General features: G+C 38.6%; 1 protein-coding gene across 2 annotated transcripts in view; it reads right to left on the reverse strand.

Moving 5' to 3' along the window:
• Positions 1 to 21,078, reverse strand: part of TNRC6B (trinucleotide repeat containing adaptor 6B) — a 237,542-nt gene that overhangs the window by 114,670 nt on the left and 101,794 nt on the right. The window contains exon 1 of one of the 2 annotated variants that reach the window (XM_046646573.1): positions 6,726 to 6,918. The exons of the other annotated variant lie outside the window; for it this stretch is intronic. Within the exon in view, the coding sequence (XP_046502529.1) occupies positions 6,726 to 6,730 (5 nt within the window). The 5' untranslated portion in view covers positions 6,731 to 6,918. Of the gene's footprint in view, positions 1 to 6,725; positions 6,919 to 21,078 lie in introns of those variants that run through there. 2 annotated transcript variants of the gene reach the window in all.

Genomic DNA, 21,078 nt, shown 5'->3' on the forward strand with positions numbered 1-21,078 from the left:
GACCTGGAGTCTTTGGTAACTTTTCTAGCCTCACTGCCACAGTCTTTTAGCAGGTCCTTTCATAAAGTCCTTTTTCCCGCAGCCTCCTAACTGGCCTGCCTGACTCTAAATTCTCCCCTTAGTCCTCCTTGCTCCCCCAGTCCTCCTCTGCCCCACTGCCATATTAGTATTCTCAAAATACGACTTTGATCACATTACTATCGGACTTTCAGCAGGTCCCCACTATCTATCATGGCAATCCAAACTACTCAGAGCAGATGTTCCGGCTCTCCCATACACATCCAACCTCCCGTTAATCCTCCCTGAACATAATTAACCCTCCAGCTAGAATGCCCTGTCCTCTAGGTCTGTTCTTCACAGTTCTGCCCAATCTTTAAGGCTCAGCTCAAATACAAAGTCCTCATAAAGCCTTCTCTAATGAACCCAGCTAAAATTAGTCTTTCTCCTCCCTCCAACTCCTTCTGTATTCCTAATAGCAACCTCTGTAGAAATGGAAGTATGTGGGGGCTGGCCCCGTGGCCGAGTGGTTGGGTTCTCGTGCTCTGCTGCAGGAGGCCCAGTGTTTTGTCGGTTCGAATCCTGGGCGCAGACATGGCACTGCTCATCAAACCACGCTGAGGCAGCGTCCCACATGCTACAACTAGAAGGACCCACAATGAAGAATATACAACTATGTGCCCAGGGGCTTTGGGGAGAAAAAGGAAAAAATAAAATCTTAAAAAAAAAAAAAGAAATGGAAGTATGTGATCTTATCTTCCTTATAAAATAGTGTCCCCTTAGCAGCATCCAATAGCACCTTCACTGCACACTGCCATCTTTGGACACCTTCCCAACTTAAAAAGGAAAATCTTGGTAAACTTAGGACTACTGATGCTTCTTAAATCTTTATCTCCAGCCAGATCTCTAGTTATTCCAGACCTTCATCTGGAGGTCCCAAGATTCAATGACACCAAAATTAAACTCAGTATCCCAACCCCACAACTGTCTCTCATATAAATGGACCCTAACTCAGTGAATGTATGGCCATCCCACCAGTAGCCAAGGCCAGAGACAGGGGTGTCATCTTTAACTTCTCCAACCCTCAGCTTCTCATAGGCAGTGAGTAGGTCCTCTCAATTATTCTTCCTAAATGTCTCTGGCCTTATCCACTTCTTCCTAACTCTGCTATCAGTTCAGGCCACCATTACCTGGGATTACTGCAATAGTATCTGGTTTTATACTTAACCCTCCAGCCATTTTCTACAGGGCAACTAGAGTCATCTTTCAAAAATCTAATCTGAACAGGTGATATTCCTGCTGAAAACTCCTTAATTGTTCTCAAGATAAAGATTTCCAAACATGGCCTACAGACTCGTGTGCATCTGGCCAGTGTTTACCTTTTCAGCTTCTCTTCGCGCCCCATCATCTCTTCCCTTACATCACCCTCCATTCAAGTGCAAGTACTCTATATGCAGTTCTCCAAATCTGCCAATGTCCTCTCTGGCCTCAGGGCCCCTGCACAAGCTGGTCCCTTAGAGGTTTGGGTGCCCCTCCTTTGTAATCACCCAACACCCTGAGCACTGACCAGCCTCCCTGCATTTATACTCTTTCTAACTTCAGCAATGAGGCCTGGAGAAAAACCTTCATCCTACTCCTATGCTAGCACTTATCCCAATATCTGGCACGTAATAGGTATTCAATAATTATCTGCTGAATGAATAACTACACAATAATTTTCTGGTTTTTTAAAAAAACAAATTCCAAAGTCAATGAATGAAAGCCATTTCTATGTCATCTATATGAATTCAACAGTATTGTATAAAGTGGGCAACTAACCTAAATTTTTATTTTTATCTCTCTTTTGCGTCAAAACTATTAACAGTTTGGTTAAGTAAATAGAATTTACAAGTGTAGGCTCAGAATCATCAAAATGAAGGAAAAAATAGTGTATTTTATGTTCTCCTCTGCCTTTCAACTGTAAGACCAATTCATTTCCAACTGTTGAGTACCTTTTGATACAAAACACGGAACGTATGAAAGCAGCCAAGCAAACATGGATATCACAGAGGCAGAGCCTGAAGGAAAGTGGAGCGTGAAGAGCCGACATCGGACCATAGGAATGCAGGGACTTCAACAGAAAGGAAAGGCTGAGCGCAGCTCCTGCCCCGTCCAGGCTGAAGCTCAGCGCCACCAGTGCAGAAGTCATGATGCTGGGAGCATGAGAAAGAACGGGGGCATCTGTAGGGCCGTAAAAGCCTTTCTGGTTTATTTAACAAAGGGAGATAGAGGAAAGGGGAAGGAAACTCTCACTAAGCAACAAGACTAGGTGCTGGCCCTTCCGTACAGCATTTCCTTTATGCTTTACAACATGCACTATCCTCAGTTTACTGATGAAGAAACAGGGGTTTACTGTCCTGGTGACCTTATACTCAGGTCCAACTCAACTACATTTTTATTGAGCAACAAGCAAAACAAACTCTGCTCTCCTGAAAGCTTATGGTTTTGGGGGGAGTGAAGCACCCATACACAAATAATGTAATTTCTGATGCTGATACAATTATGGTGTATTAAAAAAGTAAAATGGAGGGATGTGATAGAGGAAACAGGGAGGCCACTTAGACTGCAAGGTTCTCAGAGATAATTCAAAAGGTAACTTTGAGGAGGTACTTCTGCAGGGCTAAAGAAAATAGATTGAGTGAGTGTCTCGTCAAACGTTGAATGGAAGTCTCTAGAACTACCAGAAGAAAAAATTGCCATTCATTCCCTGATTATCAGCAGAGACAATCAGGTGAAAGGAAGTATAGCATTATCCTAGTCATAACCCAAAGCCATAGGTTAGTTACCAGATGGTGACTATTTCCACATGAACCAAGGGGCTGTTCAAGGCAATGGGCCGACCAAATTAATTTTTAGATCTCAAAGCACTTGATACACACCAGGGCACAGTAAACGACTGCTGAGTGAATATATGGAGGAAGGAAGAAAAAACATGTTGAAATGTCACTGTCATGGGTTAAACCCCTACTCAGGCCAAGTGGCTTCACTTCGCCCCACCCCACCCCACCCCTAGTCTTAATCACAAGAAGCAGGTGAGGGAAGTCAGATTAGTGTAAATCCACGAACAATACTGTACTAGGAAACAATCAGTATATGCTGCCCCTCTCCCTAACCAACGGCCAGAAACCCCATCTTTAAATCACAAGTTCCACTTAAGGAAAATCTAATATCCAAATGATGACTAAAAATTAATAAGGGGTAATTATTTGGCTTCCTTAAAAAGGGGTTCTCCTAATGTTCAGGATACTTCCGTACCAGGGTACTTGTTCTAACTACCGCACAAATAGAACCAAGTGGTGAAGACCTCTTTATCTGAGTATCTCCCTTGCTAGGCTGGTACTCCTTGAGGGTGGGGACAAAGTACATTCATCTGTGTTGTCGTTACAGAAGGTCAATGACTATAGTGAGTTATAAAAATTAAATTCCTCCAAAACTTTTCAGCCACGGGGCAGTTGGGTAGAGTAAGGCCCACCCCTTCCTACTGTTATCTGCTTGGCCTGCTCTGCAGAACCTGAAGGTCTCATCATCACATATCACTCTTTCAGGGTCTCTTGTAGAGTTGAAGAGCTGGAAAAGCCTTGGAAGTCTCTGCTTCAAGTTTTAGAAGTTTGTTTTGAAGGACTGTCCTCGTGGCGATAGAGAATCACGAATGGCTATGGAAAGCACAACAACAGAGTTGAATTTGCACCATCTATCAAAGACGGCAATGCGTCCTTTCTGGCACCCAGACGGAAGGGCTGCAAAACGCTTTAAAAATAAGAAACCACTTCTGATAGATAAACACCATCAATTTTTGTGATGTTTCAGTAAAATCTTAATAATGAATCTGTGACATTTCTTTCTGAGACAGGGTAGCAAGGATTGTTAATAATGACATTACTATAACATCACAAGTAGAGCCAGCATAAGGAAATATATTGGGGGGGGGGCATTAGTAAGGATTATACTCATTTTCTCCAGTAAGACACTTCCTCTGCACAGGCCGTCTCGTTTTAAAAAGTAAAGCTACAACATGTAAGTTATAATATCCCTGAGTTTTGCTCTTCATAACATCAGTTACATCTCTAAAGTTTTTAAAGCTTCCTTTCACACTACCAACAGAAAGGAAACTTCAACAAAAGGCACAAATGAAACACTATCCATCTGCACAGTGATTTATTACTCATTTTTATTTGCTTCTGAATTACCCTAGTTTTGGTGTGCCATAGGATTGTCTCTGCAGGAACTTGGATCCAAAATGGCAGCTGAGCTTCTGAAACTCACCAGAGCCATAACGCTAACATACGTGAAACCAAGTCCTATTTACCTCGCTTTCCAACCTGTCTAGGAGAAAAGAATATTTATAAAAATGTTTCAAAGACTCAGATGGTATTCTGCTAACGTTCATTCTATCATTCTTCTTGCCTAAGAGAGCAGGCACCCTGCTTCTGCCTCCTCCGCTCTGCAAACCGAATTAACCTGCTATTCACATGTTGACACAGTCCACAAAAACAGACTAATAGCAAAACATGGAAAGCCTAGGTTTTTCTCACTCTTCTTCTGTAAAGCCAATTTAGGAAACGGGCATAAAATGAATCATCTAACAAGTAAAACCCCAAATACGCGCTTTCATTTTCAGAAAAAACAACAACAAAAATGAGAGCTCTAATTTTCCTTAGGTCCACCACAAAGCAACACTCCTTATCACTATGGTAATTTCTATGTCTTTTCCTTTAAATTCAAGATGTAAAAAAATTTTTACAGACAAATTTGTTCCAGACTACCTTTAATGTAATGTTTCCAATCCCTCTTACACAAAAGCTGAACTTATTATCACCAAAAAATTTACATTGAATTTAAACCATCACTTCTCTACTTATTTCCATTACTAGTATAATAACATTAATTTTGGAAAAATAATTAAATCCTTCTCTTTAGAGACAGAGGACTTAATAATTATCTTTATGTATTCAAATGGCAAGTCTTTTTGTTAAATTAGCGTGAAAGTCCCTTCATCTGCACACAATTGGCCCAAAGAAACAGGCCATTTTCAGCACAAGAGGCCAATCCATTTTAACAGTGAATAAAGCTTTTGAAAGCACTACACACCCTCTTCCAGACTGTCAAATTTTCAAAATAGTCCAGCATTTTTTTATTTTTTTAACACTTTCAGGCCCAGCAAGCATCTTATAATTAGATTAATTAAAAAAGAAACAACGACAAAAATAACTGCTCCCTTCTAATCAAAATTATTCCATTTATGCTTAATTAGCTTTAATCCAAGTCTACATATTTAATGATGAGGATATGACAATTCGACTTATTTGCATATTTTAAATGCCTTTTCTAAACTATACTTTGTAACAGATTTAGAAGAACGGTCTCTTTCTCATGCCAATATGCCACAGCATAAATCAGGATACAAATTAGGGGGGAAAAAAAAAGAAAAGAAAACAAGGCCTCTCAGAGCCAGGGATGTGCTGAGGGGGTGGGGTAATTTACTCAGGGGTGGGGGCAATCTCCCCGCCACATCACAAACTACATCCTTTCAGCCCACCAGACCGAGAGGCATTACATCACACTCTCACAATGATAGGGGGAGGTGGCTCTGAGAAAGCAAGTTTTCAGCTTTCTTCCCTCCCTGCTCCCAGGCTTTCTAGAATCCTGCATTAGGAGTAATGGAATTTAACTTCAGGGCACTGCACAGTTCCAGGGGCAACATACATACACACACAGCTACTTATTCATGTGACCCTAAATGACCACTTCACAATGGATACATGGGCAAAACAGGCAACCATGCACACAGATGCTGAATTTATGCTGAAAAGCCAGGTTCATCTGCATAAAATTAAACAAAAATTGTAAACCATGAGAAATGGTGAAGGCCAATCTACAGGGAGACACTGATAAAGAAATAATTCCTAATCGGGGCGAATAGCTGTTTATACCCTTAAAACACCATGTTTACAAGATAGTCATACCATTTGGTTCAAACCACGATCAAAATAAAAGCGCATCTGGCTGCACATTTGAGAACACACACAGAGACCCAGTGCAAACGAGCGCGCGCAGGCAGGAGAGGGGTGATCCACACACTGCTTGGGAGGGTTTCAAGCAGGGGAATCTACAAACCTCAAACCTCCTGGTGTTCGCTCGCCCCCAGCCTAATGTTTAAAATGTATCAGGTCTTATTTTAGGTTTTACATCTCTCTAGGAAGGATGGCCTACCTTTTAAAAAAGAAGAAAAAAAAAAAAAAAAGGCTTTCCGTGGTAGTGCTTGCCCTCCCAGATCCTTTGTCGGCCTTAGCAGCCGAAAGAATGCAAACCCATTTATATTTATGCAAATTTTTGCAGCAGATTTAAGGGGGCAGGGAGAGGTCTGTGTTTTTTAAAAGCCTCTTTCTAAATATCAAATTTCCAATTACTCGCAGTTTCATTTATTTGCAAAACAGAAACGATGATGAAAATCTGCATATACATTAAAAGTGCAATTAAATCACTTCAAAATTTAAATATTTTACCAAGGCTTTTCCATTTCTAAAATGCCGAACCAAAAGTACATCACGGGTCTGATTTACAGATTCACGAAATGTCTGAAGCCAATCTCCATGCTAGACAAATGTCGATTTGCAACACGACCAGTGAAAACGGTTAGACAAGATCCATATAAATCAATTGGTTTTAAAAAATCGAAAATATTTACCAACCTCATAAAGTGCAGCAGTGCTTAAATCCAGCAAATTGAGGCATACAAGGTAGAAATGGAAATGAAAAAAGGTCCAAAAAATGATTTCTTTTTGTCTATCTGTTTTTTTGTATTTTAAATATTCAGAAACCAGCAGAGACTCTGTCGGCCATTTTGGCTTGAACTAACTCTCTCTCACTCACTCTCCCTCTTGCTCTCTCTCTCCCCCTCTGTCTCTAAAGGAAGCAGCTTTTTGTGACCTTCAAATAGAGGCGGATCATGTGACTTCGGGTAGGTTTGTCAATCAGGAAAGGGGCGGGAGCTGGGGAATGAAACCGCCTTAAAGGGAAAGCGGCCCTTTTCCACTCACTCTCGTTTGTGAAATGCTGTTATCTCATACTCTCCGCCTACACACACTGAATGTGAAAGTGGCAACAGCATAAGGGTAACAGATGAACAAATTATAAAAACCTTTATTGGTTTATAGAAATATGTTCAGCGCTAACGATTCTTGCAGATCCTGGAGCTTGGCTCGCTTGCTACAGTTATTCTCTAGATGTTTGGGCAAGCACAGGCTGGCAAACTGCTCTTTAAAAGGGGGCTTAAATAACACCTTCCCTAAACAAGCGACTTTGGTTTTTAAAGATTAAGGTGAAATATAGGGCACAACTGATCTCTAACAAGCTCCTAAAATGAATAGGAAAAGACTGAAAGGAAATACACCAAAGTATAAACTGTGAATGGCAATTCAGAGAGGTTAAGTGACTTCTCCCAGATCACGCAGCTAGTCAGCTGCAGAACAGGGACTGGTTTCCCAATTGAACTCCACATTTATTGTTCTGGGTCTATGTGTCTTTGGTACCTCCTCCCCCACCCCAAATAAAAACTGTACTACAGCACAGCAAACTGAGTTCCTCTAGGCTAGGTCAGATGTGAGTCATCTTTAATCCCCTCCCCCACCTGAGGAAGTGGCTGGGCTGCTAACTCGGGGTAAGCCCTACATTCGAAACCTCCCTGGCCTCCCCCATCCCTGTCCCTTCTCACTATAGCATCTCAATTTCTACCCACCTAAGAAACCCATGCTGGGTTTGCATGTCTAGCCGTGGGGCTACCAGGCGTGCGATTTTAGTTAGGTAAATCCCTTTACCTCCCTGGGCCTCAGGCTTTTCATTGGTGGAATGGAAAGCCTGGGTATCACTAGATGATATCTTTGGTTCCTTTCAGCTCTAAAACTCTGCGCTTGGCTTCTTTCCTTTAGCAGTTCTGTTCATCTTATCCTCGCCATCACAAAAGTCAGTCGTTACCCCAGGAAAGCTTTCTCTGACCCTCCCAGTCTAGACCAGGCCTTCCTGTTCAACTCTCCCACAACGTCCTTTACTACTTCTTCAGAGTACTGGTCATAAGTGCAATTTATTATTTGTGAAAGAATCTGCTTACCGTCGGTCTTCCCCAGTATGTCTAAGGACAAACATCCCATCTTCCTTCATTGCTGTGTGAGGCCCCACACCAAGCCCCACATAGTAAGTGAATAAATGAATGAATTAATCACTTGGACCTCCATTTAGAAGTGCTGGGCTGAACAGGAGGAAATCTGCCACCCAAATATAAGCAATGAAAGTCACAGTTTCTAGAAACTTGCCTCCAACTACTTGTTTTAAGGATTGCTTGAAGAAATAAAGTAAAATGATAGAAAGCAGACAAAAGTACCCTGTGATTACCAGACTCCGTCTGTCCTTATAAACCAGAAAAGGTAAGATTCCACATGGGGTTCTGCCAAATGCAGGAGGCTGACCTAGTGTCATCCGACATGCCAGCCCACAGGAACCGATGGATTCCTTAAACTCAGGATTTCTTGAAAAGGAACCTACGAACCCTTTCTAAATCCCACAAGTTTGTCATCCCGGCTTCTGGGTCTTTAAACAGTCTCCCTACTTTGCTTTTTCCACTCTGACAGAAGAACAGGAAATGAGCTGTTTCAGGGCAGGCAGAGGCCAATGCCTCGACAATCCGGCAGCTTGAATATTTATGGCGTAAAATGCTTCCACTGTCTTTAGACAACCCTGAGTGGAGTAAGAGCCAGGACCTGGACTGACAATTGAGATGTAGGCAAAAGCAGGAAACTCCTAGGATGGAAATTTTGAATATTTAGTCTATTTTTATCCTTCCAATACCTTCCAGATGAGTTACGGAAAGCTTACTGACGTGGAGCATGCTCAACATGTTAAAATGCATGGAGATTGTACAAACTGCCTTGTTTTAATTTGCGATGGACACAATTTCTTTAAAAAACTGAATTTTGCTAAGTGTCCGTTCCCCAATGCAGAATATTATTGTGTAAATGTGCATATGCGTTACCTTGTAAGTGTTAAATAACAAGCTACCCGAAAAGTCAGAAAACATAAACACGTTTTATGACAAAATATTAGTTCTATTTTCAAATAAAATAATCGATATTTTTTCTTCAACCTCCAGATGTCTATTTTTCGTGAGATACTTCTAAACTTAGAGCAATTCGTCCAGTTGTCCATCTAAAAGAAACACGTGCAATAAATACGCTATTTCTCCTATATTTCCAGACATTCTGGACTCTGCAATATATTTATTGTACTTTTTTCACATTAACAATTAAATAGTGTTGTAAATTATATTATTACAAAGTGAGGATACGCAGTAACAAGAGATGAGTTTACTTTTTTAAACAAACAAGGCAGTACTTAAATACTCAAATGAGGGGCCGGCCCGGTGGTGCAGCAGTTAAGTGCGACGTTCTGCTTCGGCGGCCCGGGGTTCGCCAGTTCAGATCCTGGGTGCGGACATGGCACCGCTTGGCAAGCCATGCTGTGGCAGGCGTCCCACATATAAAGTAGAGGAAGATGGGCACGGATGTTAGCTCAGGGCCAGTCTTTCTCAGCAAAAAGAGGAGGATTGGCAGTGGATGTTAGCTCAGGGTTAATCTTCCTCAAAAGAAAAAAAAGCCACTCAAATGAGTGTTATCTTTCAAAGTTGGTGCTTTTGGTAACAATATACTACTACTAAAATATTTTTATTAGAAAACAAGATTGAAAAATAATGACTAAAAAGTCTAGAAAACAAGTAACAAACCCAAAAAAGAAATTAATAATGATAGAAGCATAAAGTAATAGTCAAAAAAAGAGTAGACTGAATCAGTAAAACCAAAAACTTTTTTGTTTTAAAAGATAAAAGTAGATAATCTTTTGGAAAATCTGATCAATTAAAAAGAGGGAGAAGTGATAAGTTAAGATTAGGGCTGAGAAAGGGGACATTGTATAGGTTTGGAGAGGATTTTTTAAAATTGTAAGAGAATTACACGTAACTTTATGTCAATAAACTTAAAGATTAAATAAAATGGATGAGAGTCAAGGAAAACAAAAATTACCAAAATCAACTCAAAAAAAGTTATGAAAATAACAACAAAAACCCATAGCAGAAATTTGTAAGATATTCAAAGAGCTGGCCACTAAAACTACATCAGGCACAAATGGTTTTCTGGGTGAATTCTACCAAATTTATATCAAACGGACAATTTCCATTTTATCCCTACTATTCCCAAACTTATGGAAATAAAAGGGAAAGCTTCCTAATTTCTTCTATGAAGCTGCCCATATTCCTAATATCCATCTGAATTAAGATGGTACAAAAAATAAAACTATAGATCAATCTTCACTTGGTGAAGAATTTAGAATTTTTAAGATTTTAGCAGTTTTAAGAGAATAATTCATTATGAGTATGTAGGGTTTATACCAACAAGGCAAGGATGGTTAAATTACAAAATCTACTAACATAACTCTTCATTTGTTCAACAAATTGTACTAATTGCTTTTTATGTGTCCGGCTCTGAGCTAGGTGCTGAGGGTACAGCAGTAAACCAGAGAGGAAAGGCTCCTGTCCACATGGAGCCAACGTCCTCAGGAGAGAAGGAAATCACTGAGAAGGAAATAGTTTGGTGGGATCTGGAATAACTGAAGGAGGTTCACTTCAGATAAGGTGGTTAGAGAAGGCTTTTCTCAGGAGGGACATTTAAGCTGAGATGAAAAGCAACTGCTTGAGTGTTCAAAGAACAAGAGGGATGATCAGGAGGCTAGACCATGTGAGCAGGGGAGAGAGGTATGAGATGGACCTGAGGCAGTAGGAGCTGGATCATACTGGGACTTGCAGGCCACGGTAAGGATTTTATTTTACAAGCAGTGCAAAGTCACAGAAGAATTTTAAAGCACGAGAGTGAATGGTGCCATTTTATCCATTACTCTCTCTCCACTTAATACCTAGGGTCCATAGAAGCTTTTTGGGGGCCTAGGAAAATGTTTGGGACCTGAAAAAATATATCTACAAATCCAAAATACAAAAAATAAAATTATAACCATAAAAATTAATAATGCTTAAATGTCCTCAAAACATAACAACCCAGCCATTTCATTCACTGTTAAATTTAGCATTTATAAAATTTTCATATATTTGGGGCCGCCCTGTGGGTGAGTGGTTGAGTTCGTGTGCTCCACTTTGGCAGTCCAGGGTTTTGCCAGTTTGGATCCTGGGCCTGGACATGGCACCGCTCATGAAGCCATGCTGAGGTGGTGTCCCACATGCCACAACTAGAGGGACCCACAACTAAAAATATACAACTATGTACCGGGGGGCTTTGGGGAGAAAAAGGAAAAATAAAATCTTTAAAAAAAAATTTTTTTTTCATATATTTGAAAACAATTCTCACTTTGCAAAAATTCCTAAATATGTTAACTGTTAAGGAATCTTAGGTAATTATAAATTAAGTCAGTTATTTGTAGCCAAAAAATTTCAGAAGCAAAATTATTAAATTCTTTTAAGATGTGATAGCAAAAATGAACAAAACCACATATTTAATATGGGATGTGGGTACCTTTGACTATGTCTCCTATAAAGTGGGACAAAGTCTCCAAAACCTCCCAAAGTAAGTATTCCAAGGACCCATGGTGGTCTTACAACCACTTTGGGAGAAACAGGTTCAGATTTATATTTTCAAAAGCTCATCCTGGCTTCTATACGGAGAATTCACTACAAGGACCAAGAGGAGAAGCAGAGAGACAAGCTGGAAGGCGATCACGGCCATCAAAGTGAGGGTCGCCTTGACCAGGCAGGGGTGGTAGAGGTGGAGGAAACTACACAATGTATTTTGAAGGTAGAATTGATTCTAAGATAACTGGTTGTTGTCAAGAATGCAACCTGTGACCATGAAATACAGTAAGACCAATTGACTTTCAAAAATAAGACTCCAAACTCTGGACTCACCATTCATTCATGCAGACAAGAGACATTTTTTGAGCTTCTACTATGAATTAGATACCGTGCTAGAACCAGGCCCAGGGGGATACAAAGATGATTGTTAACACCTTGAAGGACAGAGACATGTAAATCCATAATTAAAATATAGCATGGTAAGTGCCATTATTAATGTATAAATAGAGATGTAAGATAGTTATGCTATAGGAATACAAAGGACTAACTGCTGGGAGAGTCAGAAAAGATGTCACAAGGGAGGTGAGATTTTAAACTGAGTCTTAAAGAATGAGTAAGAGTTCATCATGTAGAGAACATAAGAAAGGCAAAGGCTTTTCTAAGTCTTATCAACTTCAACATGACCAGACAATGGCGATGAGGAAGGCCGATGAATAAATGTGAGAGCTTTTTCCAGGATTCTTACCCCAACAAAGTCAGAAGGTGGAAATAGTAGCCAAACTACATGGGACTCTCCAATGCAATGAAAATAGAATGTCAGCACTTAGACTGTTATCACATTTAGAAATTAGAAAAGACCTTTTAGGGAACATAGAAAAGAAAGTTCTCTGAGGCCGGCCCAGTGGTGCAGCGGTTAAAAGCCCATGTTCTGCTTCGGCGGCCCAAGGTTCACTGGTTCAGATCCTGGGTGCGGACATGGCACTGCTTGGCAAGCCATGCTGTGGTAGGCGTCCCACATATAACGTAGAGGAAGATGGGCACGGATGTTAGCTCAGGGCCAGTCTTCCTCAGCAAAAAGAGGAGGATTGGCAGCAGATGTTAGCTCAGGGCTAATCTTCCTCAAAAAAAAAAGAAAGTTCTCAAATTCTTCTTTTTTAAAAAAATTTAATAAGCCTCTTTTCCTTTTTCTTTTTTTTTGCTGGGAAAGATTTGCCCTGAGCTAACATCTGTTGCCAATCTTCCTCTCTCTTTTTTCTTTTTTTTCCCCTCCCCAAAGCCCCAGTACACAGTTGTATATTCTAGTTATAACTCCTTCTAGTTCTTCTATGTGAGCTGCTGCCACACAGCATGGCTACTGACAGACGAGCGGTATAGTTCCACGCCCAGGAAACAAACTCAGGCCGTTGAAGCAGAGCGCACTGAACTTTAACCACTAGACCATCAGAGCTGGCTCTCAAATTCTTTAGAACCAGACTCAAAAATCAAATGTGCATTTGGATGAAGCTTTCCTTGATACTCCAGTTTGAGTCGGGTGTCTCCTCTGTGCTGCCTGGAACCCTGGACATACCTCTGTGGTAGCACCTTCATACCCTAATATCATTGTCACTCGTTTCCTTGGTGCTTCCTCCTCTAAACTATGAGCTTCTTAAGGGCAGAGTATGTGGCTTTTATTCTGGATCTGTCACACAGTAGGAATTCAATGAATTGGCTGAATAAAAGACCAAACAAATATGCAAAGGAATGAATAGATAAATACCAAGAACGTAGGTATTTATAGAGTGTACAAGAAGACAATACTTAAAATCCTGTAATTGGGAGATAAGGCATATACACAGGAAAGTCAACAAGAAAGTGTAAGATAAATTGTTTACTATACGGTTCCACGCTAACAGAGAAAGAGTTAAAAAACAGAGACACTACAGCTCAGTTGAGCTGGCCTTCAAAGGAAGGACAGGACCAGAATGGTCAAAACAGAGATGTTTCATTATGAAGCTAATGAAGCTGCAGCGCAGGACCCCTCGCTTTCACAGGGCTCCCCCAAAGCCTTAGGAGGGGTCCGAACACTATTCCCAAACGATCTCTGTCTCTTTTTTTTCTGTTGCAATGTATTTTTTTTCTTTTTTTACTGTGGTAAAATACACATAACATAAAATTTACCATCTTAACCATTTTTAAATGTACAGTTAAATCATGTTAAGTATATTCACATTGAGGTGAAACAGATCTCCAGAACTTTTTCATCTTGCAAATGTGAAATTCTACACCTACTAGGCAACAACTTCCCTTTTTCTCCTCTCCCCAGCCCCTGGTAACCACCATTCTACTTTCTGTTTATATAAATTTGACCACTTTAGATACCTCATATGAGTGGAATCACGCAGTATATATCTTTTTGTGACTAGCTTATTCCACTTGGCATAACGTTCTCAAGGTTCATCCATGTCACAGCATGTGACAGGGTTTCCTTCCTTTTTATGGCCAAATAATATTCCATTGTGTATATATATATACCACATCTTCACCCATTCACTCGCAGATGGACACGACTTACTTCTACCTCTTGGCTATTGCGACTAGTGCTGCTATGAATATGGGTGTGAAAATATTTCTTCAAGATCCTGTTTTCAATTCCTTGGGATACATACCCGCAAGGGGGATTGCTGGATGATGTGGCAGTTCTATTTTTAAGTTTTTGAGGAACCTCCATACTATTTTCCATAGCTGTTATGCCATTTCATAATCCTATCAACAGTGCACAAAGGTTTCAATTTCTCCACATCCTTGCCAACATCTGCTATTTTCTGTTTTTTGTTTTATTTTGACTGTAGCCATCCTAGTGGGTGTGAAGTGATGTTTCATTGTGGTTTTGATTTGCATTTCTTTGATGATGAGTAATGTTGAGCATCTTTTCATATGCTTGTTGGCCATTTATATATCATCTTTGGAGAAATGTCTATTCAAGTCCTTTGCCCATTTTTTAATCAGGTTATTTGATTTTTTTGTTGTTGAGGTGTAGTTCTTTATATACTCTGGATATTAATCTCTTTTTTTTTTTTTTTTGAGGAAGATTAGCCCTGAGCTAACATCTGCCACCAATCCTCCTCTTTTTGCTGAGGACTACTGGCCCTGAGCTAACAACCATGCCCATCTTCCTCTACTTTATATGTGGGACGCCTGCCACAGCATGGCTTGCCAAGCAGTGCGTAGGTCTACAACCGGGATCTGACCCGGCGAACCCCGGGCTGCCGAAGTGGAATGTGTGAACTTCACCACTGGGCCGCCAGGCTGGACCCATATTAATCTCTTATCATATACATGATTTGCAAATATCTTCTCCCATTTTGTAGGTTGCCTTTTCACTCTATGGATTGTGTCCTTTGATGCACAAAAATTTTTAAGTTCGATGTAGTCCCATTTGTCTATTTTTGTTTTTTTGCCTATGCTTTTGGTGTCATATCCAAGAAACCACTGCCAAGTCCAATCTCATGAAGCTTTTCTCCTACGTTTTCTTCTAGGAATTTTATAGTTTTAGGTCTTAAGCTTAGGTCTTTAATCCATTTTGAGTTAATTTTTGTATATGGTATAAGAGAAGGGTTCAACTTCATTCTTTTGCAAGTGGGCATCAGTTTTCCTAACACTATTTGTTGAAAAGACTTTCCTTTCCCCATTGAGTGGTCTTGGCGCCCTTGTCAAAGATCATTTGACATTGCATGAGGGGATTTATTTCTGGGCTTTCTATTCTATTCCATTGGTCTGCTACACCAGTACCGCATTGTTTTGATTATCATAGCTTTGTAATATATTTTGAAATTAGGAATTGTTGAGTTCTCCTTTGGAACTTTGGTCAAATGACCCTTTATTTTTTATAAATAATGTCTGTGCAAAGACAAGATAGTTTTATCTCAATCTTAACCCAGATTATTAAAACCACAGCCTCCTTCACCTCAACTTTCTCCCCATCATTATTGCCTCTGTGTCAGTAAAGTTAGAGGGGCTGCAGGCATTTTGGGAATCCCTAAGGGGAAGGTTAAATTGGCGATATATTTATTTTGGGTTTAATGGAATATATTTATGTGGTTCTCAGTCACTTCCATGTATGGTTGAGTTATTGTTAACCATCCTGTGTACAAAGATGTTACTGGGTCAGCTCACTCTGCATCATGACAGAAATGTGCAGGGCCAGGTCATATCATGATATAAAGGTGTCAATTCAAACAGTATTTCAGGGTAGTCAATATACAAGAAAAAATGAAGCCTTGAAATCTTATAGCTCATATATAAAAGACACTTGATAGAGGTTTTCCTAAAGTTGATAGCAATCTTACAAATTTATATGATGTTACTAAAAATGAATTGTGAGGCTGAAAGGAACTTTTCTAATGCGTCAATAATAAAAGCTGTATTTGGTCAACCATGCTATAGAAAACACTGAATTACCTCTCTATTCTATTTTTAGAAAATATCACAGAATTGTTGTAACACAAAAGGGTAATCAGAGTATGCAGCCAAAAAATGTAGGGAAAAAAGTTTTACAGTGATGTGTTAGGCAGTGAATTAATACAAATATTACGCTATTTTTCTGAATTGTGCAGTATTTGTCAACTTGTGAAAAGTTGCCATTTTTGTGCTTTCTCCTCGTTGTAAATAAATATTCACTTTTGTATCTAATTTTGTATTTGAAATTGATTTTATTTTTCTTACAGAGCATTCCCACAAAACCTAGATTTGCTCCCGGTCAGAAAGGATCCTGTTTGCCTGAGTAAAGGCACGTGAGGGGGAAGGAAACCAGAAGTGCACAGAAGACCTTAAGGAGAGCCACGGGCAGGGGCAGGAAATGCCTCTGAACAGTAGAGCAAATATGCATGGGCAGACTAAAGGCATCTTACGGAGACCCTCAGAAGCCAAGAAAAAGTTCAGACTTGGATAGAAAGGCATCTTCTACAAAATGAACGATACTCAACAACTGCCTTACAGGCAGGGATGCTTAAGGAGAAGAGTAGTGATAAAATGGGGTCTGTTGGAATATAAAGACAGCACTGAATATAAAGTCGACAAGACATGTTATCAATTCACTTTTCTTCTGTTAATAACAAATAAAATATTCTGCGTTTAGGATTTTTAATAATCCCATTTCGGATTTTCAAAGTGAGTGTGTAGAACAGGGATTCCTAACAGTTGGTGGGAGCTTACTGGCATCTTCATTCATTCAATACATAATTATTGATGCCTTCTGTGTGCCAGGCACTTTTTAGGCAGTGACCAAGCCAAGAAAAGTCTCTCCTTGCAGAGCGGAAGATTTAGCATAAAGCCTTAACTGACCTTTTCGCTGCCTGCCATCACATGGTGCCTCCTCTTTACTACATTCTCCTCCTCTACTTAGCACAAACTTTGGTTCACAGAGATTCCTAGACGGAAGGGAAACCCAGGCAGAGTGCTCAGGACAGAAGTTGTGTCCATGCCCTCTAGTGATCGTAAAATTTTCGGGAAATAAACACCAGCTTCTCTTCATTAAACCAATGGAGAATCCTGCAGCGAAACATGTATTTCTTTCCCTATATTTACACAATGCTATGCATATCAAAACATTTTGCAAATATATAATAACAAAACATCTCCAAAAAAGAAGCTTAAAGCACCAATTTCAAGGAGCAGAACAGATACATCTTGCCCTTTAAGTAATGTTTTTCCATAAAGGCATATTATTTGTCCATAAGTAAAATATAAGGTAAATAAATAAGACTTCTAGTAAATCAACTGCAGTTTTCTGAGAGCATGATCTACCCTATTCACTGTTGTTTAAAGTCACCACCTTAGCCTATAACTAATAGCAACCCATATAGTTTGCAGTCATTTTCAATTATGAAACATGTATCTCCTAAAGTTACCCTTATTATAATTAATCCATGGTCCAGAAATCCAAGAAAAACCTCATAAAATAAAATTCAGAACTTATTTATTATTTATTATTATTAATTTATTATTTATTATTATTAATTTTGAGACGCTTGGGAACAAAAGAAGTTTTCAGAAGATTAAATTTTTTAAGTAACTTCAATGCAAATTAGAAGATTTGTTAGCAGCTGAAAGTTTCGCAAAGATCTAGTACAAAACGTTTATGGTTAGACTCAAATTCCCAACAGCCAAAATTCCATGAGCATAACTATCATCTATTGAACTTCTTTGTGACATTTTCAAAATACTAATTAACTTGAAAATAAAACTCATTTCCTTTCTCCCAAAAACAATCTGAAAAGATTATATAGAAAAGCCAACAATTCTTCTGATGTCCAGCTTACGCTGTGTAATAGTGATTGAGTTTACAGGGGGTTCAATTTGGTACTTCTTCTTCAGAAGTTTATTTCAACATGTACATTTTTAGTGGTTCAAAGGAAAAAAAACTGGTGAAAAACTGATGGCAGAATACAGAAAATAAAACGTTAAAAAAACCTTTCCTATGGCCATATACCAAGGTTTGTACTTTGAAGATAATTATCTATAAAATAAGCGATTTGGAAATATTCTCATTCTTTCTGTATTTAGGAAATGCTATAGAGCTGCCCAAAGTTTTTAAACAAGCACCCAAAAGAATGGTTCCCAAAGAGTTTAGTGTTAAATTGGGTAGTCAATACGAAACAAGGAATATCCTAATGAAAGGAATCCTTACTGGAGAGACGTGGGGAGGAGAAAACTTTAAAAGCGGCACTGCAGTATAAGACGAATCCGAGGAAGACAGAGCCGTAGGTTAAGGACTGAGAGCAAGAACAGAAATAAAGACAAGGAAAGGACAAACTGTTGGGACTTACGAAAGGTCTGTATAATTAATAATTCAGAAAACTTAGAAGGGCATTTTATAACTAGACATTTAAGTTGGGAAGAACGTAATTAGTAAGAAGAGAATTTAATCAAGACACCGGAGTTAAGACATTTAGAAAATAGCACCTCAAGCACAAAGCCAAATTACACAACTGGGTATGAAGAGCAGTGTCAACTCAGGAAATTACACTCTTCTCTCTGAATCCATACAAAACTGTCTTCAACACTTTGATCTCCTTACAGGTCTCCCATGCAAGCGCTGACAAGATGCTCCCTTAGAAAGGGAGATCAAAAAAGACGGCACCCCAAGGGAGTAGAAATATAGGAATTGACACAATTAATTCTATCAACAATCCCTAAAAAGGAGATATTGTCTATAGGGCACATTATTAAAAGACATGTTTTGTTTCTTTAAATTTTAGTATGCTTTATTTAACACAACATATAGAAAAGATGATCCTTTCAATATAAAATCAATAAAAAAGTTATTAATTTTACACATTCTTTTTTTTGTACTAAGTCTTCGAAATCCAGGCTATATTTTGCATTGAAAGTACATTTCAATTTGGTTGCTAATTTTTTTGCTGTGGTAAAAAACACATAACATTAAATTTAACATCTTAACCATTTTTAAGTATAAAGTTCAATAGTGTTAAGTATATTTACATTGTTTTGCAACAAAACTCTGAAATGTTTTCATCTTGAAAATCTGAAACTCTACACCCATTAAATACTAGTTCCCTCTCTTCCCTCACCACAGCCCTAGGCAACCACCTTTCTACTGCCTGGTTCTATGATTTCGACTACATTAGATACTTCATCTGGGTGGAATCATACAGTATTTGTCCTCTATGACTGACTTATTTTGCTTAGCATAATGTCCTTCAGGTTAATCCACGGTGCAGCACGTGACAAGATTTCCTCCTTTTTTAAGGCTTCATAACATTGCATTGTATGTATCTACCACATTTGCCTTATCTATTCATCTGTCAGGGGACACTTGGGTTGCTTCTCCTCTTGGTTATTGTTAGTAATGCTACAATGAACATGGCTGTGCAAACAGTTCTTTGAGATCCTGCTTTAAGAGATTTGTTTTTAATGATGACCTTTCATAAAATGAAGCAAAAGAATTAAGAAAATTCAACCAGCAAAAATTTACTAGAAAAACGGAATCATTTTAGTAGGTTAAAGATAAATGTCTTAGAAGAATATGAGTAAACTTTAGCATGGAGATTTAAAGCTTAGACTTGTTTGTTTGTTACATTAAAAAAGAAGAAGAAGAAATGAAAAAGAGGCCAAACTCACTAATACACAAAAACTGATACTTAACTTCAAAATAATTTACAACAAATGGTCTGCCCATAAACTACAAGACTATCATTTATATTAAAATGAAACCAAATCAAAAGCCTGCCTGGGTAGAAACATTTTATCTGAAATGAGCTTTCAATAAGCAGAGTCAAACACAATCTATGAACAACTATCTGTTCATGCTTTTTGAAAAGCTGAAATAGTTTTATATTTACCCCTGTGTTAAACGTCTCATGTGATTAATATTGTGTAAGTTTAATGTAGTAATTATATGGCAATAAACTTAGCTTGTCTGACTTGCCGCAGTAGCTCATAAAGTGAATATCCTCAGAAAAAATGATATTATACTAATAGTAAATCAAACTTATTAAAAAGCAACAGTACTAAAACAATACATATAGACAAAGTGTTTAAAGCTATCCACTCTACCAAATGTCACTCACACATACACCAGAACTCAGCGCAACTGATCTCAACAGTAATAGTTCAGCACAGATATTCCCAGTATGAAAGGTATGAAAGTCGATTATTTTTCAAGAAAGCTTTCTACACGCAGAGCTACCTTAATCTGCCTGTTAATAGAACTTAGTTCCATTGAAATAAACATCAGAGAAATAAAATAATTTTTTCAAGACTTCTAGAACCTATGGTAAAAACGTTAAATGAAGAAACAAGGAAAGTGGCACAGATCAGTTAACAAAATAATTTTAGACGTAAGCCTTATAAGAATTTGCTCTGCGACACTGAGCGAGTTCTATTAGCCCTGTGCTCCATCTACCTCCATAAGTGAACGAGGCTATTCACACAAGCTAACACCAATGAATGAGAACCATTTTGGAAACTAATTTGGAAAAAAAATTAAGTTAAATCTCTGCCTCACACCATACACAAAAATGAGTACCAGTTCAATTAAAGGGTTAAATATAAAAAAATAAAGCTGAAAAACTAAGAATATTTTATCACGTTAGGGTAGGGAAGAATTCCCTAAGCAAGCACAAAACATAGAAGCCATAAAGGCTCATCAATTTCACTCCATAAACATTTAAAAGGTTTATTAGTATTTAAAATTTTTTAAAAATCTTTTTATTTCTGTTGCTTCACACCAAAGAACACGGCACTCAATGTTAAAAGATAAGGACCGGGAGAAAATAATTAAAACATTTCAACAGACAAAGGTTAATATTAACACTTTATAAAGGGCTCCTACAAAGCTTTCAAAACAGACAATCCAATGAAAAATGGGAATAACATGTAATTAGGTGGTACACAAAATAAAAATCAATGGCCTATAAACTAACAAA

The sequence above is a fragment of the Equus quagga genome, chromosome 19, assembly GCF_021613505.1.
Source record: "Equus quagga isolate Etosha38 chromosome 19, UCLA_HA_Equagga_1.0, whole genome shotgun sequence".
Classification (NCBI taxonomy): domain Eukaryota; kingdom Metazoa; phylum Chordata; class Mammalia; order Perissodactyla; family Equidae; genus Equus; species Equus quagga.